General features: G+C 43.3%; 2 protein-coding genes and 1 long non-coding RNA gene across 8 annotated transcripts in view; 1 reads left to right on the top strand and 2 right to left on the bottom strand.

The window, feature by feature from the left end:
* Window positions 1–347: 347 nt before the first annotated feature.
* LOC139587758 (protein mono-ADP-ribosyltransferase PARP12-like) lies at window positions 348–24,556 on the top strand. 4 transcript variants are annotated; one of them, XM_071422309.1, is made up of 14 exons: window positions 348–750; window positions 2,774–2,906; window positions 5,521–5,770; window positions 5,881–5,991; window positions 6,370–6,438; window positions 7,546–7,647; window positions 10,724–10,847; window positions 12,038–12,203; window positions 14,056–14,176; window positions 14,740–14,836; window positions 15,253–15,331; window positions 19,990–20,120; window positions 22,042–22,193; window positions 22,773–24,556. In XM_071422309.1, exons 1-14 carry the CDS (start codon window positions 470–472, stop codon window positions 23,102–23,104), a joined length of 2,148 nt encoding a protein of 715 aa, XP_071278410.1. In that variant the 5' UTR covers window positions 348–469; the 3' UTR covers window positions 23,105–24,556. The 4 variants fall into 4 exon arrangements, with proteins under 4 accessions (XP_071278410.1, XP_071278409.1, XP_071278412.1 ...); XM_071422308.1 differs by having other exon boundaries at window positions 15,250–15,331; XM_071422311.1 differs by lacking the exons at window positions 19,990–20,120; window positions 22,042–22,193; window positions 22,773–24,556 and adding an exon at window positions 16,804–18,831.
* LOC139587762 (uncharacterized) lies at window positions 3,354–16,809 on the bottom strand. Its single transcript, XR_011678478.1, has 2 exons — window positions 15,584–16,809; window positions 3,354–3,537 (listed from the first exon to the last, which is right to left on the bottom strand). It is a non-coding gene; the product is annotated as an uncharacterized lncRNA (long non-coding RNA).
* The window catches only part of TTC38 (tetratricopeptide repeat domain 38), a 21,706-nt gene continuing 16,057 nt past the window's right edge, over window positions 22,139–27,787 (bottom strand). For 2 of the 3 annotated variants that reach the window (XM_071422312.1, XM_071422313.1), the window contains exon 14: window positions 25,519–27,357. In XM_071422312.1, the coding sequence (XP_071278413.1) occupies window positions 27,264–27,357 (94 nt within the window). In that variant the 3' untranslated portion in view covers window positions 25,519–27,263. Of the gene's footprint in view, window positions 22,265–25,286; window positions 25,413–25,518; window positions 27,358–27,787 lie in introns of those variants that run through there. The other variant, XR_011678477.1, reaches the window with a different exon arrangement.

Raw genomic sequence — 27,787 nt, 5'->3', positions numbered from 1 at the left:
CTACTTTATATCCTTAATGCTCTGCACTGGATTTGTGTTAGTGTCGAGAGAGAGCAAAAGTTAGTAAGGTGAGGAAATGCGGCTGCCTCATCTTGGAAGTGTTCTGGGCCAGGAGCAACGTGGTCTAGTGGAAGGAGACTCTGCCCAACGTCGGGGGTGGAACGAGATGATTTTTAAGACCTTTCCAACCCAAGCCACTCCGTGATTCCGTGATAATAACAAGGAAACCTCACAGTCCTTTCAATCACTTCTTGCATTATTTACTTCTCGTGTGACGTTCAGCCAAGAAGGCCTCCATGCCGGGCACATCCCTGCCCCCAGCGCGACCCGAGCCGCCGGCCCCGCCCGTGCCTTCGGTTTCGATTCCCGTCGAGCGCGGCCGAGAGGCGGTGACGAGTCCGTGCCTCGCTCCTGCTGTTCCCGCTCCTGCCACAGTCCGCTCGCGTCCCGTCCCGGGCGGAGGAGCGGGATGTGCGATCCGGCCGTGTCCAGTTTCCTCACCCAGACGCTGTGCGCCCATGGCGGGCGGCTGGGGCTGCGGGAGCTGCAGGAGAACGTCGGGCTGTCGGCGCAGCAGCTGCAGGACACGCTGTCGGCGGCGGGCCCCCGGCGGTTCCTGCTGGTGGAGGGCGGCCAGGTGGTCCTGGCCGTGACGGACGCGCGGGTCTGTGTCCGTAAGGAGTGCGACGGCTGCGAGCAGCTGCACCTCTGCAAGCAGCACCTCTTGGGCAGGTGCCACCTGGGGCCCAGGTGAGCGCGGGGGCGCGGGCAGACCCCAATGCCCTCAGCCCCAAACCACTCACACCCCCGAAACGCCTTCACATCCCCCCCCAAACTCCCTTACACCCTCCAACCCTCCCTACCCCCCATCCCTCACACACCCCAACCCCCTCACACCCCTCAAATTCCCCCGCAGCCCCCTCTCCCACGCCGCGCTGGATGCGCCGCTCCCGCCCTGGTGCCCTGGGAGGAGCGGGCAGGATGCCCTCGGATCAGCCCCGAGGGATCCTTGCTCCGGAAGGATTCGTGTCCTGCCCCCGCTGTGTCGGTAGAAGCCGACGATTTATGGGGTTTTTTTGTTTCTTTCCTTTTTGTTTGTTTCAATCTACTCGTCTCCGCACGAGTCGCTCAGCCCTCCCTGGCTGAATTGGGTGGAATTGTTCACACCTATTTCTCAGAAGGAAAAAGCAAAGTGCTGACATGCCCTCTGGTTTCGCTCGAGAGAGTTACAAAAGTTGAGTTTTGCTGGAAGTCATTGCTTGGCTTGTGGCCCTTTGTTTGAGAGGCACTGTTTGATCACCCAGGTGCATCAGTCCCAGTTTCTGGAATAGGGAGGACTCGTGGGATGGGCAGGCCTGGCAGCCTCTTCTAGCCACAGGTGGCCAAAGGTGGTGCCTGGCTTAAAAAAACATAAAGGAAACCAAAGGCAAATGCAGAAGAGCAACCCAGCCTTGCCACTACAATTACTGATGGAAAAACTTTGTAGTTTCAGCTCCCAAGCCCCAGGTCTGGTGCTGATGCAGTGTTAGGAATGTGCATGATCCCACTGGATCCTTCCTCTTCTCCCCCAACAAAATGGATCACTGTGCACTAAGATCTGGATAGCAGGGAGGGGAAAAGCCATGTCTCTCTCTCATCATTAGGATGATAAGATTTTCTTATTTTTTGTTACATTACAGACAACAGAGCAAGCTCCTATGGGGTTCAGTGTTGGAAATGCCTTGACATGTGCAGACACTCATGATGGATGAGTTTGTGTGAATTAAAGTTTGCAATGAAGCCATTCCCTTCATAATGATAAGCCATCTTGCCCTCTCAATAGCACATAGTATTTGAAGTCACTTTGGTATGCGTTAAAGATCAGTAAACATAGACACACCTTGGACCAGACACACCTTGAGGTAAAACTCATGAGGAGAGCTTCAGGAGTTAACTAGAGGCTGAAAGAGTAAAGGGATAGACTTGAATCTGGTAAATTAACAGGTACTTTTGCTGGTTGAGTATGTCTGATCTTAAAGCTGTATCAGATCATGTGTTGAAGAGCAGGACATGAGGAAGCTGCATTTTACTGCATAAAATTAACACACAGGCTGACTATGTATGTGTCTCCTCTCTGTTACTGATTTGCAGTACCATTTCAAATAGATGAAAAAAAATCTACAATCTGCCTCTCTAATTCATACTCATCAGACTTTTGGCTTTGTAAGCGGCAGCACTGACTTCATTATTGTAGCTTAATTGCTTCCTTAATCAAAACTCAAAACTTAAAATGTCTTACCTGTTTTTGATTTTTTTTAAGAAAACCTCACAGCCACTGAAGATAACAAAATGTGTTGTTTTCAGCTTCACTGTTGCTTTTGTTTCATGCAGACTCTTGCATGTCTCTCTACTTGCCATCCCTAGGACAACAACCTTCTATGTTCACAAAATGAAGGCTGTTGTAACTTCTGGAATTTTTGGTGTACTCCTTTAAAATTAACTTTTCCTCGGGTTTAGCTCATGTGACTTGACTTGGATCTTCCTGGAGGCAAAGAATGCCTGGAGTTGGGTTTAAAATGAGGAGGATAGGGTCACCACACTTCACAGAGGAGTTCTGCTGTTTGTCCATTCTCTGGCTAATTACAGACAGCATCTACATGTTCAGAGACTCTCACCAAGCCACCTTTCTCTCATGGCTTTTCCCAAGTTGTACATTATCAAGTTGTACCTTATCTGATTTAAATCAACTCGACTAAGGGAGTAAACATTGATATTTCTGTGTATTTTCTTGCAGCTCTTGTAAGTACTCGCATGACATCATGAATGCGGAGAACAAGAAAGTTCTAAAAAAACATGATTTGTCTGGCCTCAGTGAGAATGAGCTGCAAGTCCTGCTTCTCCAGAATGATGCATTCTTCCTCCCTGATGTGAGTTGTACTGGTTTCTTAAGAGAAAGTTATGGTTTATTAGGAATGGGAGAGGGCAAGAGAGAATATGGAGTTCTGATCTTAATGTCCAGCTGTTAAGATATGAAATGGGATTAGTCAGAATGAAGGAGGAATTGGAATGGCAATGTCAAACAAAAAGCCAGATCTGTGAAAGGGCTGTGTACTTAAAATAATGAAAAAACCACTGTCACAGCAGTAAAACTGTTCAATAAGTACCCAGAGCACGCATCTGGAGAAGGCCCTGTCATCTGGGATGTGTCAGGAGCAGACCTGCCCTCTGATAGCAGGAAGTGGGCAGCAAGGCTACAGCCTGTCTCGTGTGCCAGCTCTGTTATCTCAGCAGGGTGGCCATAAAGCTGCTCAAAACAAGCAAACAGAAATGTCAGCAACTTCACCAGAGGTTTACAGAGGGTGAGATAAGCAAGAGAGAGTGAAAGATCACAATAATTGTACATGCTTACAGGGTAAAAGGCATGACCAAAACCCAGTTTGTTGCTTCTTCTCTATGAGATGACAGGGAAGTGAGTGCCCCTTTCCTTTTCCAGTCCATGTAGGCCTGCACAGGCCTGCACACATTTTGGTGCTTGAGGGTATAGGTGATGAGAAGAACCTGTGAGAAAGTGACCAAATGGCTGCAGTCAGTTTTGTGTCAAATCTGGCTCTTCCAAAGTGCATGGAGTTTTTGTACACTGGCTTTCTACAAAAGAATCTTTGCCCAGTTTGTATGCCACTCGTTGATTTTGTTAAATTTGGTTGAACATTTCATTCTGGTTCAGCATGTGTGTATAAGGGCAGTACTGTCTTCAAGGTATGGCTGTTTGAAAGTCAGTCATGCCCTGTTCCTGGTAAAGAAATTACCAAAGTACTGCCCTTGTCTTTTGCAGGTTATAATCTCCACAGATTTGTTGACACAACAGTTCTATTGTTTCTTTGTTCCCTGCTGTTAAAGTGCTAGACTTTGACAAAGCATATTTTTTTTTAAATTGTGTAGTGTTTTAAAGTATGTTTTACTGGCAGACTGAAGGAGCGTGGTGGTAAGCAAGGAGAATACTAATTGTTCCCAGTAGTGAGCAAATAGTAGCAACTGTTCTTGGTTGGTATTACCCTTCAGTGATTACTAGAAATCTGTTCAGCCCTCACCCCTGGCAGGCATCATTAATTACCTGTAATTGAGCACTTTAACTCCTGTCATGCAGTAAAATAGCAAAACCAAGAGAAAACTGGGATCAATGCAGGCCATTCATAAACCTGAGAGTTTGGAGGTTGGATGTAAAAGCCAATTTGGCTGTTTCTGTTTAGAAATGCTGACTGGTTGTGTGTGAAGACATGGCATGTAGGAACCTCTCAAGAAAAGGACACTTTGGAATTCTCTGACTTGAACTGGGGTTCAGAGTAAAACAACACAACAGCACCACAACATCAGGAGTTTTCGCACTTTCCCTCAACTCTCTGGCTCTCATGTTTTTGTGTTTGTTTTGTTTTTGGTTGGTTTTTGTTCTTGTTACTTGGCAGGTGCAAGGGGACAGTGTGCTTTCTTGATGTAGCTAAGTAGTGAATTCCCTATTTTCATGGTTTAAGCCCAGATAAGTACCATGCAGCCATTTGCTCTCTCCCACCCTGGTGGGATGGGGAGGAGAATTGGAAAAGAGGTAAAACTTGTGGGTTGAGATAAGGATACTAAAATAATTGAAATAGACTAAAATATAATAACTGTGATGAGAATGAGAGAGAGAAATTAATAAAACCCAAGAGATACAAGTAATTCCCAGTACAGTTGCTCCCCACCCACTGACTGATGCCCAACCCATCATCCCTCAGCAGTGGTTGGTGGCTCCTGGGAAGAGGGATTTGGAGGGGACCTGTGAGAGTCCCAGTGTGATACTGGGGCTCTCTGCCAGACATCTGTGTGTCCTCTTCAAAGAAGGTTTCTTATTACAGCCTGCTCTGGGAGCAAAACTGTTACTGTGGTGCTTAGAGTTCAATGTGAAGGAGTTTTTGGTCTGTAATTTGGTCACTCATCTGATTCTCTGTGTACCTCTTTCTTAGTGAATAGAGGAATAAAGAAGTGCATTGCTTTTTCCATATGCACTCTAATCTCAAAGCATTCTTCTTACCATTTTATAAGCTCAAATCTTCAATGCAGGATAAGTTTTACAAATAAGAAGTGCAAATTCAGTTTCAGCTCCATGAAATAACTCATTTGACACAGTGTACATGTTTTTATGGAGATATTTGTTCTTTGTTGTTCATTATGCTGTAGGGGTTTTTAAAATAGAATAACTGTAAACCACTCTTTTATGCAATTGTCTTGCATCCATTTTATGCAACTGTCTTGCATACATTTTTGGCACTCCTAAGCTTGTTGGGTTGGCTTTTCTTGGAAACAAAACGTGTACAATTTCAAAAGTGAAAATGCATGAGTCAGCTTAAAATACCTGCTCCTCTATGCAAGGAATCTGTCTGGCTTAAAGAAGTCACAATAAACACATGAGTTTTAATTGCCATTTTTCTGCTGTTAAAGCTGTATGCCTGTAGGACAAACAAAAATTCTAATGTGCTTTTCCATTTCTTATTGTATCCTCTCCACTTTTAGACCTGCCAGTTATACAACAAAAAAGGTTCTCACTGTATGCAGCAAAGCAACTGCAACAAGCTTCATGTTTGTCAACACTTCCTCAAGGGGAGATGCAGATTTCCTCGATGCATCATTTCCCATAACCTCTTGGATGACCATGCACTGAGAGTGTTGGAAACTGTAGGCATTGATAGGAAGACAGCTTCAAACTTCCAGGCTATATATGATTTCAAGCATATGGAATTCACCAGGGAACCGAGGGTGTATGGTAAGTTGCAAGAAATAGTGGTCTTAATCATGATTTTGAGTATGATAGAGGTAGGAACTGTTCTTGCCTTACCTCCCAGCTAAACCCTACCATCCTTTTGATGCTTTCAGGACGCAACTACAGAAATGATAATTGGAAAAAGCCAGAAGTTAGAAGGGTTAACGAAGTGAAGACAACTTTGGAAACAGTGCAATGCAAGCAGGATGTGCCACCTTTAGAAGGTAAATACCTAGATAATAGTACCAACTGTTTCCTTGTGGAATCAGCTTTTGTATTTCTCTTCTTGCAATATATACACATTTTTTCCTCTCTGCTATTATGCACTTGCAAGAATGGAGTAAGTCATGGCACAATCATGTGGTGGGATGGAGAGCTGCACTTTTATTGCCTGAAGTACTGCATTGAAAACAGCAGTTGAGTGGCTGGCAATAACATTGACTAGCTGGGGTTTGTAACTGTAATTGCACCTCTGTGGTATCAGCAGTGGAGTGCTAGTGGAAAATCACACATGTGATGGACATAGTTCTCCACAGAGATGTGGATATCAGCTGGCTGAGCTTGTGGCCCAGCAGTGCTGCCCATTCAGTCTTCTCACACAGGTCCCAGTAGCACCGGACCTGCCCATGGCCAAGACCAGTTGCCAGCAGGAGTGGGAGGTAAAGATAAAGGTATGAATTATTTACAACTCTCCAGTCTTGAGACCAGTGGTGTCTTGAGACCAGTGGTTTTCACTGGGCCTTGATTTCACACAGCCCAACAGTTCCCAGTGGTAGTTGAGTGCAGCAGCTTATGTGTGTGCCTTGCTGTGTGCTGAAATCCATGGTACCAGATGGCCAGCAGAGCAGTGTTGGAATTTCTGCCCAAGCATTGTGCAGCACTCTGTTCTGTCCTGGACATGTTTTTTCCTTCTTAGGAAGCTGACAGAATTGTATCTGTGCATGCAGCATCTTTCCTTGCCTTCTGTCCATAGGGAATTAATACAGCTTTGTCAGTAGAGCTGTTCTCTCGATACACCTTCCAGAGAGTGAACAGCAACTTGTAAATCTCTTGTTGTTCTGGGCAGAAGGACCTTGGCTTTAAAGCTTGTCAGAGTCCAGTACTTTCTGGAGTACTGGAGGTTCTTTTAGATATTCCACACATGGATGGTGTAATGTTTCATATCAAATTACACACGTGATGGACATAGTTCTCCACAGAGATGGGGATATCAGCTGGCTGAGCTTGTGGCCCAGCAGTGCTGCCCATTCAGTCTTCTCACACAGGTCCCAGTAGCGCCGGACCTGCCCAGAGCCAAGACCAGTTGCCAGCAGGAGTGGGAGGTGACAGCTCCCAGTGGTAGTTGAGTGCAGCAGCTTATGTGTGTGCCTTGCTGTGTGCTGAAATCCATAGTATCAGATGGCCAGCAGAGCAGTGTTGGAATTTCTGCCCAAGCAGAAATTGTGCAGCACTCTGTTCTGTCCTGGACACGTTTTTCCCTAGCTAGGAAGGTGACAGAATTGTATCTGTGCATGCAGCATTTTGCCTTGCCTTCTGTCTCTAGGCAATTAATACAGCTTTGTCAGGTCTCTCACTGAGACTCCTTCCAGTGTCAGGGTTTATTGTTCAGTCACAAAGCTCTGACTTCTGTGTTGGGCTGTATGGGAGATGGTCAGATCCTTATAGTGCTTGACTTTGCTACTGCAAGGATTTGACATTCTTGTTATTTCTGGGAGGAAGTACCAAATGCAGGATCTTTCTCTTTAAGCAAATATGGATTGTGATGTTCTTTGCTGTAGGTAAAAAGGACAGTTCCTCTGAAGAAGCTTCAAAAGACAACAAAAAAGATACCTGTGATGAGATCTGTTTGTTCTATGTCTGGAAGTACTGCAAAAACAAGGGTAAGCTTTATGAAAAGTAATGTTGTTGAAGACTTGTTTGCAGAGGGACTCCTGCTCAGTGGCTTGGGTTAGTGGTGACAATTGTGCCTCCTCAGTGGTTTCTTTTCTTTCCAAGTCATTAATAAACACTGTCAGAATTACAAACCTAATCAGAAGAAAGCCAAATGGTGTACTTAAACCCTTTATCCTTATAATCCAGCCTATTTTAGCTTTTTGATGGGGGCAGGCTTTGGGTACATTTCTGTGGCAAAGCCCTTTAAGTGTGAAGTGTTACCCTTTCTGTTGCTAGAAAATCAAGTTATGAGTTGACTGTGCTGTCATTATTGACAGGTCATAAATGTATGCTATCCTTTATCCTATGTAGATCAGATAATAGCCATATTCTCCCTCATTAAGTTGTTTAAAAAGTGATCTGATGTTAAAACATTTTTAAAAAGCCACTTAGTTGTACCAGCTAAGCTAAAGATAAATATAGTCCATTGTCTTTTTGGTAGTGGCCAGAACAGAGGTCTGAGGGAAGAATATAAGTAATTGTATTTGGGAGCTGTCCTGAACAGTCATTTAACCCCCAGGTTTGGCTCTTCCTTAATTATAAGGAGGTACCATGACATTTTCTTTCCCTGATCTGGTCCAATCAGTATTTAAAGGACTCCTCTGACCACCTGGTCTTGACAAAAACCCTGTGTAATGTGAACAGTGTTCCTGGGTGAAACTGTGAAGGTGAGGCTCAAAGTAGCTGTACTTTGACCACCAGATAACTAAATTCAAGTAACTGTTGGAGTGTGAGTGCCCTTTATTTGCTACATTGGGCCAGAAAGTTGTAAGATGTTTGATCCATACTTGAATGTGGAGCATCAGTCAGAAGAAGACCCTTCAGGCCTTGGCAACCACCCCATGATTTCTAAGGGACTAAGGAAAAGACAACCAAATATATCAGTGTTTATGTGTTGTGTAGACTGGACTTTTTACAGCTGAGACACACGGTTGTGTGACACATAACAGGCACTTCCTGTCTGTGGCACTGCTCTCCCAGCTGCCAGCGTTGTGTCTCAGCAAAGGGAAGGTTCTGGTAATGTGCTAGTTTTGCATCACAGAAATGATGTTTTAGGAGAGGCTGCTAGCAATCTCCTCCGTGTCTGATAGGAAACCAATCAGTGTTTGGCTTTGGGAATTGACAGTCTGTTAAACCACTGGAAAGCTGTACACACCTCTGTGAAAAACACAAGTTAAAGACAAAAAAACCTCAAAAACTTTCTCCTTTCCATTCTGGCTGGCAAAGAGGTGACACAGCTGGCCCGGCCTCTGTCTTGGCCAGATGGCCCCTGCCACGGGGTGCCCACTGGGCCCCCCATGGCCACCAGGCAGGGGCAGAGGAGAAGCCATCACTGTAGTAGCTGCTGAAATGCTAACCACTTCCCCCAGCCCCAGTGGAGCCTGGGGTCACATAACCATCTGCAGGCCCTGGGCAAAATATTAACTCTTCCAATACTTCAGTCCTCCCTCACTGTGGTATTTTCTGGGGTCCCCCGTGGCAGGAAGGAAATGATGAATCTGACTGAATGTTCTTAGAAGGCTAATTTGATATGCTACTAAAACTATACTAAAGAATAAAAAAAGGATACTTAGAGAAGGCTTAACAAGATACTAATGAAAAACCCGTGACTCTCGCCAGAGTCCCAACACAGCTGGACCATGATTGGTCATTAAGTTAAAAAACAATTTACATGAAACCAATCAATGACCAGTTGGTAAACAATGTCCAAACCACATTCCAAAGCAGCAAAACACAGGAGAAGCAAATCAGATAATTATTGCTTTCATTTTTCTCTGAGGCTTCTCAGCTTCCCAGGAGAAGAATCCTGGCAAAGGGATTTTTCAGAAAATACAAGAGTGACAGAGAGCAAGATGGAAGTACAAACACATAAAGAAACAACATAAAAACACCAAAGCCGATGAAGAAGAAGTCAAGTCCCAAATAAGAAAAATGAAAAAATGCCTTTAGTTTTAGGCTAAAATTCTTTTGTAGAACTATAGAGAAGGACTCTTTTTATCCCTATAACACTTAAAAGTATGAGGAAATGAAAGTGTAGATTGTAGATATTGTAGATATTGAGCAAAAACCTCCATACTAAAGTAAACAGGTGTTAAAGTAGCTACAATCCTATAAAAAGTTTGAAAAGAAAAAGAGAGATGAGTGATAAAGATCCTATACCCTATACCCCAAAGAAAGAAAAGATCAATATTCCTAGATATAGATAATTTCAGAGATAGATATTAAGAACTTTTGCTTTTAAACAACTCATCTTTAAACCAATACCCCATAAGTTGACATGGCCCATAAACACAACTATGACACAAACTTACAGAAAATGAGAAAGATTTCATGATTACAAATTTCCTCAAACAGATGCTATTTGGGGAAATTAAGAGCCATGAGAGAACTATTTTCTTGTAGAGAAGTATTAACAAGGACTTCTCTCCCTAAGTAAACTAAAGAAAGACTATTCTAGAAATAGTAAACTAACTAATGATTTTAGGTTTTTTCTCTTTACCTTATCAGTGAGGAAAAAAAAAAGTTGTAAAGGGAAGTGTCCTAAAAATTGTGTTCTGATTCTTATTACTCTTTCTTTGAGTTACTGTCAATAAATTTTTATTTATACCCTTTTAAAGTTTTGATCCTATTTTACTTTTCTCCTAATTCTATCTCACAACAAAAACCAAATCAGTACATTCTATTAAGTGTACTAGTAATTAACCAACACTAAACCCACCACACTAATTAGAAGATTAACCAAAAAATCTCAAATTAGCGAACCACTACAGGTGTCTTTCAAATAAATTTGGCAGTGTGTGTGTGTGTGTATATATATATATATATATATGTATGTATGTATATGTTGCTTTTCTTGGTAAGACTCCCCTTCTGTTTTCAGCACTCTGTCTTCATTGCTTATACCAAAGCCCAGGAGAGAAAGCCTCCAAGTATAAAAGATGCTGGTTCTATTTGGTTTTTTTCTTGTCTTGCTCTCTGTGTTAATGTTTGCAGAATTCTTGACTATGTCTGATTTCGTTACAGATAGATGCAAATCTGTTCATTACCATTTGCCATATAAATGGGAGATACATGATGGGTTGGACTGGAAAGAACTTTCCGTGATGGAGGAAATTGAAAAGGCCTATTGTGACCCAAAGAACAGCAGGTGTAGTAATGCTGGACTCCTTGCTTGGAGTATTGTGATTGAGCCTGTGTAGGAATACTTGTGTTTTCTTCCTGAAGATGTCTGACTTCTCAGCCTCTGGTTACTGAGCCTCTCAGAAGCTGGGAGGATTTAAAAATAAGAATTTTTCCTTTCAAAAAAGCAAAGAAAGAATGATTGTATGAAAATCCCACTCCAGTTTTGTCTTCTAAAAATAACAAAACTATATCTTGCATGTAAAACTTTGTACAAAGTAAAAAGCCAGTGTTTAAAATACTAGTATTTCAGATCATTAATCAGTTTATTTACAGTAATGAAGTTGGGCCTTTTGGCAACATTTCAGAACTGGTCCTTCTCTATAGCTACTTCTTTCCCACTGCAGCTAGTTAACAATAATAGTAATCTATTATGTACCGAGAGACATTTTATTAAATGTCCTTTGTGTAAGCAGCCCATTTATTTCTTCTTCTTTTTTATTTCTATTTTAAGAGCATGTTTTCCTTTTAGCTCCTTTCTGAAAAGTCCCACTCAAAGTGATCTGGATTCATAGGGCACCCCAAGTTTGGCTTCACAAAATAGCATTCTAGTTTTGGCCCATGCCTCTTAAGGCACCAGATGATTTTGATTGGCAGTTTTCTGGAGATCACAAGCTATATTCCCAAGAGAAGGCTGCCATCAAAGTCTTCCTTCCTGGGAATTAACTTTTCAAGGAGTAAGAGCCCAGGTGGCTCCAGTGGTGAATGCAGTTTGCAGAACTCACAGCTGTGGTTGCTGTGATTGCATCCTTTGTAACCACAGAAAAAGAACAAAGTTGATAGGCTGCAGGTGTTTGCTGGCAAATTCAGTCCCACACTTTGTACATTCTGCTTTTGTACTGAGAAAGACTGTAACCACACCTAGTTATAACAGAAGTTCCTTTTGCCACACTGTACTTGGAGCCTGATGTTATCTGTAAAGCTGGCAGTGTGACATGTGATTGAGGTGGCATTTGGTGTCTCACAGGCCACAGTTCACTTCTGAAGCTTGGAAATGGCTTTCAGAGCTGCCATGTGCTGTGGGAAATAAATACTCCTATTTCAGATCTAATGAAGTTTGGTTACTTTATATTAAAGTAAATGGCACCAGCTTAAACTGGGAATGAGAGGATAAAATATGTACTGCTAACTCTAATAAACCTGAATTTGTCCTTACAGCTTGCCAAGTAAGAACATTAATTTCCAGACAATGACCTGCTCTTCTTCTTTGGTTCGACGCCTCTCTACACCATCATCAGTCACAAAACCCACATTCCTGCTGACCACACAGTGGATTTGGTACTGGAAGAATAACCAAGACAAGTGGATTGAATATGGAGAACCGGTGAGTTCACATCCTGTGCTTTGAGTTACTTCTGCAGGAATATGTGGAGCTTCTGCATCCTTTCCCCTTTTCTCAGTAGGATTAATTGAGTCTTTGTGCTTGAATTTTACAGTGTTGAGTAAGGCAGTGAAGCTACATCTGTTTGTAACAGATGTGATAAAATGCTGACAGGCTGGAGGAAAGAGAGCTCCCTTTTGGAGTTGTCCATGGCTCCATAGAGATTTAACATGTAGACACTGCTCTTAAGATACTTGGGAAGAAGTTGCCTCTTTTTTAAGCAATGCCCTCCTTCCTTGGACATGCAGGGATTGCTCTGCTCTCTCAGATCAAATGCAGTCTTTTTCCATGTATGTCCAAGTCCTCTGATGAGAAAGTAACCTATCTGAAAATGCAGGAAAAGAACTATATATAGAATCTCACCTTCCCCCACGGCAGATGAGTTTATCCCATACGGTTTACAGTATAGCAGCACAAATGGTAGAACACAAAGGTGATCCAGCTGCTTGGAAAAGTACACAGAGAAAGGTGCTGGATAGAGCACAGTTTAAAAGAATCAGAGTAACCTCACAGAGTACTCAACCTCAAGGAGTCACCCAGGTCCAGGAGAGATCACAGCTGTCCAGCTGCTCTTTAGCAGGGAGAGCTTGCAAGGAGCTCACTCAGGCTTTCCTGTCTGTGGAATGAAGTGGTTGATTCATAGTAAATCGCAAGCAAAGTAAACGGTGAGACTCCTTACACCTGCAACTTTTTTTTTTTTCCTTGGCAAATTAGTCTTGGAAGAACCGCCTGCTAATTCATGCATTAATCACATCATCAGTGTTTGTTTCCAAGCTTATATGCATCAATGCTCACGGTATCACCCTGTTCCTTTGTGGGTTTTTAGACTAGAAAAGTTTTTAGACTAGAAAAGTTCTTGGCCTAGGCCTTTGCTTCCTTTGGAGCCTGAACCAAAGTTACTTTGGTTTGGTAAGGAGTTGAGTGTACCCATCACAGCTGGTTGCAGCTCAGCCTTGCCCCCTCCCCTGCCATGGAACTGGGCAGAGTGAGAAAACTCATGGCATGAGATAAAGACTGGGAATTGCTGCCAGAGCAGTGATTCCTTCTCTGCCTTGCGAACTCTGCTCCCTGATAACAGGGTAGCAAATGCTCACACTCAGTGGGATTTCCTTTTCAAGCCTGAAAGTGAAAAAGGCTAAAGCAAAATGTGTGCACAAGCAAGGCTAAACAAGGCATTCATTCCCCTCTTCCCTTGGACAGGCAGGTGCTCAGCCATCCCAGGAAAGCTGGGCTCCATCACAGCTCACAGTCTCTTGGGAAAACAAACACCATCACTCCAAATGTCTCTCCCTCCCTCCTTCCCCAGCTTTGTATACATGAGTGACACTTTATGGGCTGGGGTGCCCTGTGGCCACTTGGGGTCAGCTCTTCTGGATGTGTATCCTCCCAAGGCCTTGTGCCCCCCAGTCCTGTCACTGGTGGGGTGGGAGAGGAGCAGAAAAGGCCTTGGCTCTGTGCATGCCTAAACTAAACAATAACTGAAACATCCCCCTGTTATCAGCACTGTTCCAGCACAAATCCAAAACACAGCCACTACCAGCTTCTGGGAGGAAATTTAACTCTACCCCAACCAGAACCAGCACAAGTTGTTACAGGAATTTAAAGTTACTAATTATGTATTTGTGTTTATGTTACAAATATTCAGTACTTAGCCCAGGCCACCATAGTTCTGGGTAGATTCCTTGTCATCCTACACTTGGCCTTTTCTTTCCCTCTACCCCAGGTAGTTATCCAGGGTTTAGTCCTGACTAAATACTTCTCATTCTCTTTATTTTTTTCTCTTCTCCCCACAAAGGAAGAAGGGAACAGCACGACGTCACCATCTTCTGCTATTATTGAGAATTTGTATCAAGCAGATCCATGTGCCATTGTACCTTTCCAGGCTGGCCAACATCAGTATGAACTCAATTTTAAAGGTAGTAATTTTAAAGTTTTCATCTACAGCTATGCACTAAAGCACTATACAGTGCTTTATGGACTCCTGCAAAGTCTCCCAGTTTTTGGAAGGTATGACTTCCTTTCCTGACACCACCAGTTTCACTTACTGGAAGTGAGGTAGTGGTGGCCCAGAGCAAATTCCTCACAAAAGGAACCTTCCCCCCTTACTCCTTGACACTCCCCAGACTCACATCTGACCAGGAATATAAAGGTTCATAGTCTTCACATAAAGATACAGTAAACTTTAAGGAAAGTAAGTTAACACTGTGGATGGTAAAAAATACAAGTTAGGCATCTTTGTGCTGCTGTAGCAATGTTTAAAGAGCATTGAGTGGACTGAGGGAGCAAGCAGGATAGGCACAGGTTAGGTCACAGAGGTACAGGAAAGACTGGAAGCTTATACAGACTTTGTGCAACTGCTCCTCAGCAGGTAGAATTGACACTGAATATGCAGTTTTCAATAAAGGATGACTGATGAGGACAAGATGACCCTGTCTTGTAGACTTATTCATGACTTTTTTTTCCCTTTTTTCTCCTCAAGAAATGATTCAGACAAATATTCATTTTAAAACTCGAAGACAGGTTTGCAGGCGACCAAAATTTGTGTCTTCTGAAGATGTGCAGAAGATAAAGACAGGGTAAGTGCCCTTTAGGCTGTTTTTTCATATTTTAGAAGTAATCATAAGGCAAAATGGCTCTCAGTACTGGCAGTAGTTGTACAAAGACACAAGTGCTGCTGGAGAAAGCCTATCCATGGGACTGAAGAACAGAAACTGTGTCACAAACTGCAGTTGTGGTGCCTCACCTGCTGCCTGGGGTACACATTACTCCAGGTACTCCAGGTACTCCAGCTGTTCCTTTAAAAAGCAAGTGCAAGAGGCCTGTGGTGGTTGAGTGGCAGCATGCAGAGCTCAGCCTACAGACTGAGGCTATTTCCCAGTTTCTTTGTGGTTTATTTTGTTAATTATTAAATACAGGAATTGGCCAAAGGGGATGCTCCAAATGGAGCAGTACTAGAATTACTAACACTTCATTTCTGTCTGTTTGCAAGCAGCCAAAGGGATTCTTCTATTCCAAATCAGACCTGTCCTAGTCACTGGGATGCATCTGCACTGCCTGACTTCGGATACAAGGTATCTATTTTTTTCCCCCTTCTTGTAATTCTGATGGAAAGAAACAGATTCAGAGCTTAACTGAATCAACTGTAACTGTGGCTGCTAAAAAAGCACAGGAGCAATTTCTTGAATGGGTGTGCTGAAGATCTAGGTGATCTCCCAAGGGCTTATGAAACAGGTCCCAAATTGCCTTAACTTCAAATGCATTTTAGGCATTTATCTACATACCAAAAACTCAAAACTCCAAAGAACAACAAACCCCAAACTCACCAAGTTCGAGACAGGAGGAGTAAATTTGGATTGGAGATCCAGGAAAGGAAATCTCTGTATCCTCCAGTACTGTCACATACAGCATGGATCTGAGCGCAGACCTTGGCCACAGGAAATGGCAGAAATAAAGATCTACAACCACAAATTAAAAAAAACATTGCAGTGATGTCTTCCACAAAACAAACCCAACCCCTGTCAGCCCAAAGTCTAGCTTTTTATTTGGTCTACCAAGACCAAAATGTGTGGGTGTTTTTTAGATTTCTAGGTCCTGCAGTCCTTCTGGAAGAGCAGCACAGTTTTTGAAAGTACTGCAGGACTAGAAAAAAAGGCTTTTTCATGTTACAGGGGTCCTTTGTGTAGTGCTGCTTGAGGAGCAGTGTAAGAGGCTTTCCTTGTTGACTGTGTCACAGGATCCTGTGTGATGCTGTCCAGGTTGTGTTGGCACAGATACCCTGGGGGCTGAGGAGCACCAGTGTGTGGCTGTGTGTCAGGGTGGAGTAAAGCACTTCACTTACAAGAGAGGAGTGCTATGTTGATATAAAATCACCATTTAACAAAATTTGATAGTGAAGGAGACAGTGGTTTAACAAGATTTGATAGCAAAGTACACTTGATTATTTACTGCATAGACAGGGTCGGACAAAACTACTAGAGAGACCCTCCTGTTGAGTCATGACTTTCATAAAGAAAAGATGAAATAATAATGAGAGTGTGTGGGAATCTGGCAGTCAGCCCACTTGAAGATTTGCCTGTGATATCTGGAGCCCAGTGGAAGTAACAAAGGAATATGCTCTTCCCTTGGCTTATCAGCATCTTAACTTAGAAGCACAAATTTTTCCAAAGAGTGCCAAAGAGGCAGGTACCTCTGTTCTGTTCAGGTCTTTTGAGCTGTGTGTACTTAATTGCTTCCCATACTTGTTCTGAAAACTTGTCTGAATTTTAGTTGAGTACATTTGTTGGGGTGTTTCTGGAGTCACTGGGGTGAATGTGGGAAGCTTTGGAATGCAGTGCACAGATCCATAGTATCTTTTGGTTGTACATGTGGGGATGTGTGAGTAGGAGGAGCTCAGTTTGGCACCTAAGAAAATATCTCTTTAACTTGCGAGTGCCTTTCACAGGAAAGGAAAAGTAACAATGCCCATGATACCTGTTGGCACTAAAAGTGAAAGCCTGGGCTAGATTAAATCTTTCTGTGGGACCCTAAGCTTGTTTTTTTGCAGTAGGTAATATTGGGAGTGGCTGGGATTCTGCATGCTTGTGGTGACCATTGTAAGAGCTGACAGCTACAACTCGATGAACTGCCTTCTCTTCAGACATTGACAAATAATCCTGGCAAAATCTGCTGCGCTGGAAGTGATCCATTTTAAAAAGGAACCTGTGAGATAGGCAGAAAGTCATCTTGGCTTAAAATGGGAATCTGTGCTTTGGTAACATTGCTTATTTTTTGAGTATTGCTATGTCTTAATCTGTAAGTCATTGAGAACAGTTCTGTAGAAAGAAGTGTATAAAATGCACAGTGGAAATTAGTAACACTGTTTGGGAAGTTGGTGTGACTTTCTCCTGTCTATGTTTTCACAAAATGGAATTAGTAGTTTTTAAAAGTTTTAAAGGAAAAAAAAAAAGAATTTATTATATCCTGAAACTTCTTGCTGGGTTTAAAATTGTGTCTTTAATGTACAACTGAGAAAAGTGTGCACTGGATGTGTGGTTTCCTGTCAGTCTTTGTGTGGCTGATGTGCTGCTGAATCCTGGCCATGCAGGCCAAGGACTGCTGCACTGTACCAGGCACAGGATGCAATGTGAGGAGTGTCTGTGCATTTTATAGATGTCACTTCTGGTGGGCTCACTGCCACCAGTACCAACCCTGCTCCTTCCAACACCCCAGAGCTCAGGGTGTGAGTCACAGAGTACTGCTCTTGTGCAGTCATACACTGGTGGGAATTGCTGCCAGAGCAATTCTTTCTCTGCCTTGGGAACTCTGCTCTCTGATAACAGTGTAGCAAATGCTCACACTCAGTGGGATTTCCTTTTCAGGCCTGAAGGTGAAAAAAGTTGAAGTTGTGCAGTTATGCCATATCTAAGCCTTCAACAGCAATGTGATGCTGTGATCCTTTATTAGCACTAGAAGCATCCTTGTGGAAATAAGGACAAGCCCACAAAGATTTCATGCAAAGGAGAACAGCTTTGTTGTCATATGATAAAATAATGGAAGTACCTTTCTTACAGGATTAGGCCTTGTGTATCATGGCTGACCCTCTGTTTTACCTAGAAAGGTTTCAGTTCCTCAGGAAGAGATCATAGAATCATAGAACAGGCTGAGTTGGAAGGGACCCATTGGGATCATAGAGTCCAACACCTGGCCCTGCACAGGACACCCCAAGAATCCCACCGTGACCCTGAAGGATGCAGCAGAGCAAAAGTACATTTGTAGTTTAAGTGGGAATTGTTCATGTATAAAAAAACTTGCAGATGACACCAAGCTGAACACTGTAGGTGACATACCTGAAGGACAGGGCCATCCAAAGGGATGTGGACAAACTCAAGAAATGGTCCATGGGAATCCAGTGAGGTTCAACAAGTACTGGTGCTGCACCTGGGCCAGGACAACCCCTGGGGGCAATTCAGGCTGGGGATAAGCAGATGGAGCAGGCCTGGGAGAAGGATTTGGGGGTGCTGGTGGTGATGGCTGGACATGTCCTGCCTCTGAACCCCCCTTGTGCTGAGCTGATCATTTACAAGGGCCTGGAGTGACAAGACAAGGGGGGATGGCTTCAAACTGACAGAGAGTAGGTTTAGACTGGGTATTAGGAAGAAATTGTTCCCTGTGAGGGTGGTGAGGCCCTGGCACAGGGTGCCCAGAGAACCTGTGCCTGCCCCATCCCTGGAAGTGCCTGCCCAAGGCCAGGCTGAATGGGGCTGGAAGCAACCTGGCATAGTGGAAGGTGTCCCTGCCTGTGGCAGGGGGTGGCACTGAATGGGCTCTGAGATCCCTTCCAACCCAAACCATTCTGTGATTCTAAATAAAAGATGGAGTCCTGAAATACAGTGACATGATATTCATCCTGTAGGTGATGGTGAGCAACTCGGGCTGTGGTGCCACAGACTGTACAGACAATCACTGCTTGCACATCCTGATTGTTTTATGTGCTGTGCTGTGCTGTAAAGCTTTGAAAAATGATCCTGTATTGAACCATAGGAAATTTCACTAAAATTTTTAAAGGCTTTTAAATAAATTCAAAGAAATAGTTCTTTCTTCTGCAGCTGACTTCATTCTTAATCTTTAGAACACTTCTCTGCGGGCGATCTCCTCATTAGTAAGTACTTAAAAGTATCTGTGAAACCCAAGGTTTATCCTCCTTTATTTTCTCTCTAAACTCACCTTTCTAAAACAGGGAATTTTTACCTGGTAGGGTAAAATGTTAGTTTCCTTGCTACCTTTTAGGATGGCCACATCTTTCCTGCTTAAAACGCTTTGGAACATGGGATGTTGGGATCTCACTTTGTAATCTTGAGTTCCCACTTGACTTGAGTTGTGGTAAAGTGGAAAGTATTACCAGGTGACATCAGCCTGCCAGCATCACACTTTTGCAGTTTATGGAGATAAATGTTGATTCTAGAAAATAAAAGACATGAGTTACTTTGAAGAAAAAAATGGAAAATTCATGCATGACATAAACAAGCAGAAGAGCTCGAGTAATGTTTTAATTATGTTTTGCATTAAATTTGCTGCGGGAAAAATAAGCATTTCTTAATGGATTTTTAAACACAAAATGTATGGATAAATAAATAAAAGGATAATGGCTAAACAGACTTTGTTTCCTTTGGGAAAGGAGATGTATTTGTTTAAGCAGGTATTGGATGTCACATTTGTTTAGAAATGGAGGGGTTTTTTTCTGAAGTCCACATTAAAGTGAAGCTTTCTAAGTTCTAACTTTGAAAAGGTAAGACACTGCAATGCCAGGAGGGTATCTATGTTTTGTTTGTTTAATCTTTAATAGCTGAAGCTCCCATAAATGTCTAATTACAAATGATGCTGTTATCTAAGATCTTTTGTTCTTAATCAGCTTTAGATATAAAACTGACACTCTCTGGAATAATCTGTCAAATTTTCTTTTTGCAATTTCTGTTCCATTGAGATTTAAAGTTGCAGGTGTCAACTCTTGGAGATGATAAACCTTTCAACATCCTTCCTGAAGAGAGGTGAGGTGTCCTTGCAAAGCAGGAGTGACCGACTGATTTCCTTGGTATTTGGTTATTCACGTAGTCATGACCTAAAGCATTTAATTACCCTTCATAAGCAGAGTTTGGGGACCCTTCTGAAAGTGTATCTGCTGGAATTGGGCTTCTGCATGTTCCAGACCTGCTGCAGCCTCATGCCTTTCTTTGCTTTGGTTTGTATTTTATAGGCAGTGGTGATCAGCCACACAACCTCTGAATACAATGAAATAAAGCAGCTGTTTCATCAGACTATGAAAAATTACAGCATCCTTAAAATACAGAGGATTCAGAATCCATCCCTCTGGAAGGTGTTTCAGTGGTTAGTACTTGTTTCCCTGTCCTTATGAGGAGGCAGTCTCCAAGATCAGGTTGTCCTGTTTGTCCTTTCTAGGAGAGAAAGGAGGTTGTCACCTGTGCCTTGACATGACTGGTATTTAGTTATTAGAATTTCAGGAGTGAGATTGGTGTCTGGGCCCTTCCACAGAATGCCATGCTCTGTGGGGAGGTTCCCTTTGCCTGGCTCCTTGAAAGAGGGAGAGAGGAGCATGGAGAGAAAGACATGAATGATGCAGAACTGGGATGAGGATACCTACAGGGATGTGGAACAGTGATTGTCTTGGGGATGGAGCAGTAACTGCCTGCTGCACACATGCTCAGTGTTACAAATCTTTATCCATTAGAATATATGAAATACACAGTGATTGTCTTGGGGATGGAGCAGTAACTGCCTGCTGCACGCGTGCTCTGTGTTACAAATCTTTATCCATTAGAGTATATGAAATACTAAAAAGAGTAAAGGCTGCTTGGGCCTTTTTGTTCCAGTCAGATTTATTTCAGGTGCTTTTGCTGAACAAAGTCAGTATTCACTGAGAAAGAATCCTTGTGTTTTAACTTGATGATCTCTGAGTTCCAGAGCTCCTTTCTGGTTTTCAACATCTGCATCAGTGACACTGAACACTAAGTACTTAGGCCAAGCTGGATGCCAGCAGATTAGAGCTGGGGTTCAAACATGTTCAAGTTAGTTTGATGTAGGATTAAGCTGTTGCTTAGAACAGTTGTCTAGTTTAAAACAAGAGTAAGTATTCAAGGACTGTATGGAATGGTAATGGAGTAGAAAAATACTGCCCAAATAAATGCTTTCACTTGCAAAATGATGGAACCCAGAAACTGATTCATAAAACCTTTTCATCTAGCAAAACATAAGAGACTTCAAAGCATGTAATAGTGCATATTTTTTATCCTCCTCCAGTGAGGTAATTAGGCTAAGCAGGCAGAGTTTAACATTGCCAAGTCCAGAGGATGATGGAGTAATTGGGGTTGGAAGACACCTTAAAGCTCATCCAGTCTGCCATGGACAGGGACATCTTCCACTATCCCAGGTTGCTCCAAGCCCTGTCCAACCTGGCCTGGAACACTTTGAGGGATGGGGCAGCCACAGCTTCTCTGGGCACCCTGTGCCAGGGCCTCACCACCTCATAGCAAGCTCTCAATGAACAAGTTTCAGTCTGTTGCTCTTCACTTTCCATTAACTAATTTACAAGTTGGAAGGATTCTCCCCTCCCCCTGGCTCTGCTAAATTTGTGGCTGATGATTCTCTGTAGAATATTGCTGTCATGTCCACTTCAGCAGCTTCTGAAAAACTGAGAGGTGTCTGGATGCTGAGGAATAATGATGGGAAATACGAGTTGAGCCTTTTGTTGTGATTCCTCTTTTCATAGCTCAGTCTGACTCTGGCCTCAACCAGGCAGGTGAGCAGTGGGCAAAGCAGGCTGGGTTTGTGTCCTGGCCCCATCTCCTCAGCAGCACTGACCTCTCAGAGGCAGGAGCTGGGGCTGTGGCAGGGAGCACAAGCTGCCTCCAGCTCTGAGCCACTATGGAAGCACAGAGCCTCTGAGGTTAATGGTGCCTCTACTCCACTGAGAGCTTGAGTGGGAAGGGCCTTTACAGCACAGCCAGTAGGGCCCTACAGAGGAGCAACAGGTTGGCACAGTAGCAACTGGAATAGTGTCAAATGCCTAAATTCCCTGAGTAAAGCCAAAATCATGGCTGAGCAGTTGTGTCAATAGTGCTCATCTCATCTTGTTCGTCATGCTGCTAGTGTGTCTCATCTTCTGAGAGGGTAGAGCAGGCTGGAAACCTCATCCAGCTGACATTTGTGTAGATGTTACATAGTTGTTAGAATTGTTTAAAAAACCACTTTCTTCCATGGTTCACATTCTCCTCCCCTTCATTTTTATCAGGCAAAAAGAAAAGATGAAAAGGGAAAATGGAGGAAAGGAAGTCCAGGAAAAACGCCTGTTCCATGGAGCTGACATCACCTTCATGGAAACGATCTGCAGTCAGAACTTCGACTGGAGAATTTGTGGAAGCAATGGAACTAAATATGGGAAGGGTATGTAGAAAGTGAGATGTCTGCTGAGACTCCCCTGATAGTGGAGCAGTCAAAGGTTCTGAAGTCTTTAACTGTAGAAGGAGAAAAAAAAAAAGACAAGAATTGGTATTATGATCCTTCTGAAGAGGACCAGGATTTGCTTTGGGTTGGGGGTAAGTCTTCTCACAAGGTGTTAAGAGCATTAGTGATTTGGGATTTGCTGTAGGTGGCATTTTCTGATGTCTGAGACCATAATTTGAACTTACAAATTGGTTTGTATGGCAGGGAGCAGAGGGGTGTGTACACCCTCATTGTGATCTTGGAAGGCCCTCGTGTTTTCTTATCTGTCCCTCAACACAACAGGCAGACCTGTAGTGTGCTTATTGGTAAAGCTTTGAAAAATTACTCCTGAAATAGCAAATGGTGAATAGAAATGACATAGTGCAGTCCCCTCTCTTGCAAAAATTTTGGTGATATTCTGTAAACTAAGAGAAGTCCTGAAAGTTGAGTCAGATACCTCCTGAAAACCCATGAGATGCTCAGATTTTGCTGTCACTGTACAGATTCTCCTCAGACCCACGTTTCCATCTTGTTTTCTAGGAAGTTACTTTGCTAGAGATGCTTGCTATTCCCACCACTACTGTCAGACCACGCTGCAGGGACACTCCATGTTCGTGGCTCGTGTTCTGGTTGGAGACTACGTGAAAGGCAACGCCGCCTTTGTCCGGCCCCCAATGAAGTGTGCTGCCAAGCTGTGGTTATATGACAGCTGTGTGGATGATGAGTTCAATCCTACTGTTTTTGTTGTCTTTGAAAAACACCAGATTTACCCAGAGTACATAATAGAGTATAGAGAGGAGAGAATAAGAGAGCAGAAAGACACAGGACCAAGAGTGCCTAGAGAGGAGGGAAGAAAATGTGTTATATCTTAGAGGAACGTGGCAGTTTGTGTCCCTCATCTTGTTTTTCGTATTGCAGGTGTTCTCCTACTTGGTGACTTCTTTCTTTTTAATACAGTTCTTTGGAATGTTAATCCAGTTTTTGCATTGAGGAGGGCTGGCAAAGCAGATTGTTGTGACTGCCTTATCTTCTTCTCTTCCTCTCTTAAATGAAGCACAGACATTTTGATAACCATAGCAGAAAAATCAGAGTTGTGGGATGGGAAATTGAATGTTATGACTGCTGTGGGGAAATAATTGTAAATGCATCGTCTAAAAAAAATAGAGAGGACTTCTCTTTGCAAACAGTTAAAAGGAAAATTAACAGTACAGTAGTTTTAAAGGAAGCAGTCAGGTTTTAGTAGCCAGAAATTCTTTTCAGTGCAGAATTCACCTGTTCTTGATCCTCTCATCTATCATTATAAAGAACTCAGTGTAGGTAATAATGACTTGAGTTTGTTTTCAAAGCACTGCTTGTTAATGCTGGTACGTGTTTTGAGTTAAAATGATAAACAAAAAAAGAAAAAGCATATTTTAAATCCATGTTGTTAGTTCTCGAGAATTTTCATCTGTACAATGGCAGATGGATCAGAAAGCTGTTGGATCAGATTCTTTGTGGAAATGAGCAGTTACTTGCTGTAACCTACACAAAAGCAGAGCTCAACTGAAACTGTGAAAGCCACCACATGTGAGTAAGCAGATACCAAAATTTGGTGGTTTGGCTGCAACTAATGGCATAAGGACACAAAGGCTGTGTCCCAATGAGCCAGGCTTTCCAGTGGGTCTGGCCACGTAGCACAGTAGGACAAGAGAAATTCCTTAAGGATCATGGAGATGTTCTGTCCTGTTTGTGCAGTAATTTTCGTTTTTCCAGATTAGAATGGGACCAAGAGAGACCAGTTAGGTTCTCCTGAGGCCAGTGGTAGAAGTGCTGTCCCAAGGCACTGTCTACATGTTCTGCTGCCCACTTGCATGGGGCAGGGTGCTGACAAGTGAGGATCCTCTTTTTGGTTTGGGGGTGATCCTGGGTCAGAAACCTCTGCAATTTCTACTGGATTTTAGCAGGGAGTCTGTAAGTGGATCAAACTGAAGGCCCTCTGTACAAAATGCCATATTCAGGCAGTTGTAGCTGTTCAGAGGGAAGCTGGGACTGAGGACAGAGGAGCAGTAATTTTTACCTTCAGATAAGCTTTACAGAAAAACCAATAGCCTCTAAGGTTTTTGCATCTGTGATAGAAATCTGTGAACCACTCAAAGACAGCAAGTTCTTCCCAAGAAGAACGGAAGAGATAAATCCAGAAAATCTTACTAAAATTACTTAGAACTAAATGAAAACACGTGGAGAAGATTTTAACACTTTTAAAGATTTTTCTTTCTCTTGTTTGCCTGTAGAATTCCTGAATTACTGAGCTTGCTGTATTTGCAAATAAAACCCGTATTCAGGCACTTTCAGTGTGCAGTTTGTCTTTACATAAATATGGCAAAACTAAATATGCTGAGTGCACAAGCTCCTGCCTGCATTCCCTGTCTTCCTTCAGTGTTTCTACATCAGGGAATTGCACACTTGGACTGCCATTGTAGGGTAGGTGTTCAGCTAATTGCTAAGGAGAGAATATTTCTGTAAATTAACTTCCTGACTAGGAGATGTTTAATATTAAAGTGGTGGGGTAGTTTGGTTAGATTTCATGTAATTAAACAGCTGCTCTGAGCAGTTAATGAAGTCCTAAGAAAAGGTGAAAGAATTAAGTGAGGTAGTGGCAGAACTCTTGGTTTTAAATCTTGAAGTAGTGAGATATTGAGAGGTTCTAAGGGTGTACTTTTTTTAATATGCAGATGAGTAACTTTTAAAGACCCTAAATCAGGCACCTGTAGAAAGCCCCATGCCTGTATGGGGAGGGTGCCAGTGAGATGCTGACAGCTTAGGATCAGTCCAGATCACCACACACAGAGAGCAAGGACACAGCAGTACAGGAATTGCAGAGCTGTTCCATGGTCCAACCCACCCTGCAGCAGGGATGGATGCAGCTCTCTGGTGCACAAGGCTTTGGCTTTTCCATCAGAGGGCTGGACTAGGGGTGAGAGCTGCAGTCTGGATAACTCAGCTGAAGGGGGAGGAAAGCTGGAAAATGCATACTCTGAATGCAGGAGGATGAGAAAGAAACAGTGGTTCACCTACCTCATGGCACCTCAGCCTCTTCCTAACTGGCACCAAGGAAAACCTCTAGGAGCCTGTGTCACACTTGGGCTGTGACCTGTGCGAGCACAGATGCTGCTGCTCTCCGCTGCTGCATGCTTCTGGCCACTGTGATGGAAACAAAGTGGGTGCACACTGCTACACATCTATGAAATTAGGCTGAATAACACATTTAAAAGCTTCACACATGGAAAGAAGTCATGTACTGGCAAGCTTAACAAAGATCATCTTTGAATTTATTAAGGCAAAGCAGACAAAATTCTCAGTCATGTTCTATTGAAAGTAGAGCTGTCATTGATTACATTGATCACACCCTGCATAGCCAGGCTTTTCTCAGGCTTTTGTTCCCTATACAATTTGTTACATTCCTCGAGTAAAAAGTTACCTGTCTAAAGTCATTGCCTGAAGTGCACTTATTAAAAATAATAGTAAAAATCCAGTGTAACGTGTCCCAGGTGAGTCATCCCCACCATGGCTGAGCAGACAAGCTGTCTGCTGAAGAACAGCATGCTCATCCATCAGAACACCTGAAGGCAAGGAATGCAATCCCTTACATGGTTTTATTATTCTTCCTTTAAAAATAAGCTATTTCTGCATCATGGTAGGATTGGGTAAAGCAAAATGTCAGCAAAGCACTTCTACCTCTTGTTCCAGGATGCAGGAACTCCAAGGGCAGTGGAGGGCCAGCTATGGAAGTGCTTTGTTAGGTCAAAAGGAAACTGTAGGACAAGGCTGCTGTGGGACATGGGGAAAAGCCTGAGCTAGATAGGAAGGAGGGGCAGCCTGTGAGGCCAGGAGAGCTGTGGAAACAAAGCCAGAGCTTGGGCAGAGCAGAGTGTGGGACTTCTATTCCAGAAGAGGAGGCATGAGTTCAATTTTGGTCTGAAATACCATCTTCCCTGTCATTAGGGATTTCTGGAATACTTTTGCAAGACAGTGTGTTAGCTCTGGGATGCTGCAGGAATCCAGAGGCACCAGAGCTCCCTCAAGGCCTGTGGCTCACATTGTGCCTGACTTGCAGCACTGAAGTTTATCCCATCACACATGCTGGGACCGAGCTGTGCCCGTCCCCCTGAGCCCTCCTTCCCATGGCAGAAGCTCCCTCCTGGCCTTCACCTCTAGTTTAAACCCCACTTTGCCAATGTGCAGAGCCTCTCTGGAGTGAGATGGTGGTAAGGCCAGACTATCCAAAAGCTCAGGGAAGCACAAAGACCTAGTCCAACAACCCTTCAGAAATGGTACTGTTCAGCTGAAATCCAGGCTCTTCCCTTTTTCTCAAAGATTTAAAAGTGCTGAGGGAGCACCCATGTCAGAGTAGTCATTATTCTTGTCTGGTTTCATTTACCCAGTAATGCCAGAAAGCTCTGATGTGCTATACTGGGGGGAAAAATTTAACATTTTATGAGAGGGAGTTTAAAAATGTACACCTGGAAAGAGATCCTGAATGCAGACAGATCTGTGACTCCTGCCTGAATGGGCTGGAAGCTCAATATGGAATTCAGTTTATGCCTGTATTTGCTCTGGCCCTGCATCTTCCTATCAGCTTTATTTAAAAGCTCCCTTTGAATTACCTGAGCAGCTAAAATTCACATGTAGGCCAAGTAACAAACTTGGCCAAAGAAGGACTGAAATCCAGGCACTGTTACTGCATTGTGCATAATCAGAGTCAGAGGGAATGTTCAGGAAAACATACCAGGGCAGCAGTGCCTTTGGGATGCTTCAGAAAGTTTTGTCAGCTAGTTTTGCTTGCATTATCACAAGTTTTCTTCTTTCCTTGTGGAATCATCTAAAGCACAACCTCCAGAAATGCAACAGCTCTGTCTTTTTTTTAAAGAAATAATTCTCAGATCTTTTTAACCTTGAGTACCTCCTTAAATTCCTTCACAGCACCCCTGCACTCCCTGCACCCAGGCTTTGTGGAAAGCTCCTGGCTCTTCTAGCTGAAGCTGGAGGAAAGCCCTATGCCATGGAGTGCACAGCTGCTGCCTTCCTGATCAGTCGCTCGGTCATTGGTGACTTGGGTCTCAGCAGATCACGTTCATGCAGGAGACACCTGTGAAAGGAGAGGCAGGAGGGTGAGCAGTGGGTGATAAACATGGACTGTTCTGCCAGACAGGCTGTGCTCCGTGCTGAGGGGCAAGCCCAGGTGGCAGAGCACACCTCTGACCCCCCAGCAAAGCAGATGTCAGCAGTGGCACTGACTGGAGTTGCAGCAGTTCACAGAAGCTTAGCAGTCCATAACACACGTGGTCAACAGGCTATAGTTAAAGACAGAACCATTTGAAAATCCGGAACCATCTGAAAATCAACTGCCCTTGAACATACACAGATCATCCATCCAGGCTGAAAGAGTGGACCTTTGGAATTGGAAACTGTTTTACTTTTTATCCTGGTTAAGTGTTGCTACATTTAACACAAATGCTTGCATATAATTTTAGTCTTAAATTTATTGGTTTGAATATATTCATTACTTCTTACTTTTA

This window comes from Agelaius tricolor, unplaced genomic scaffold (assembly GCF_023055355.1).
Source record: "Agelaius tricolor isolate 1412-34295 unplaced genomic scaffold, bAgeTri1.0.p SCAF_3, whole genome shotgun sequence".
NCBI classification, from domain to species: Eukaryota; Metazoa; Chordata; class Aves; order Passeriformes; family Icteridae; genus Agelaius; species Agelaius tricolor.
The sequence above is the reverse complement of the archived record's forward strand: the minus strand, read 5'-3'. Positions and strand labels throughout refer to the sequence as shown.

Excerpts from the sequence above, each read along its gene's own strand:
- LOC139587758 (XM_071422308.1), top strand. The coding sequence starts at position 470 with ATGTGCGATCCGGCCGTGTCCAGTTTCCTCACCCAGACGCTGTGCGCC. Across the intron at positions 5,771-5,880 it reads CAGGGAACCGAGGGTGTATG|GACGCAACTACAGAAATGAT; the intron begins GTAAGTTGCAAG and ends TGATGCTTTCAG. Across the intron at positions 22,194-22,772 it reads TGGAACTAAATATGGGAAGG|GAAGTTACTTTGCTAGAGAT; the intron begins GTATGTAGAAAG and ends CTTGTTTTCTAG.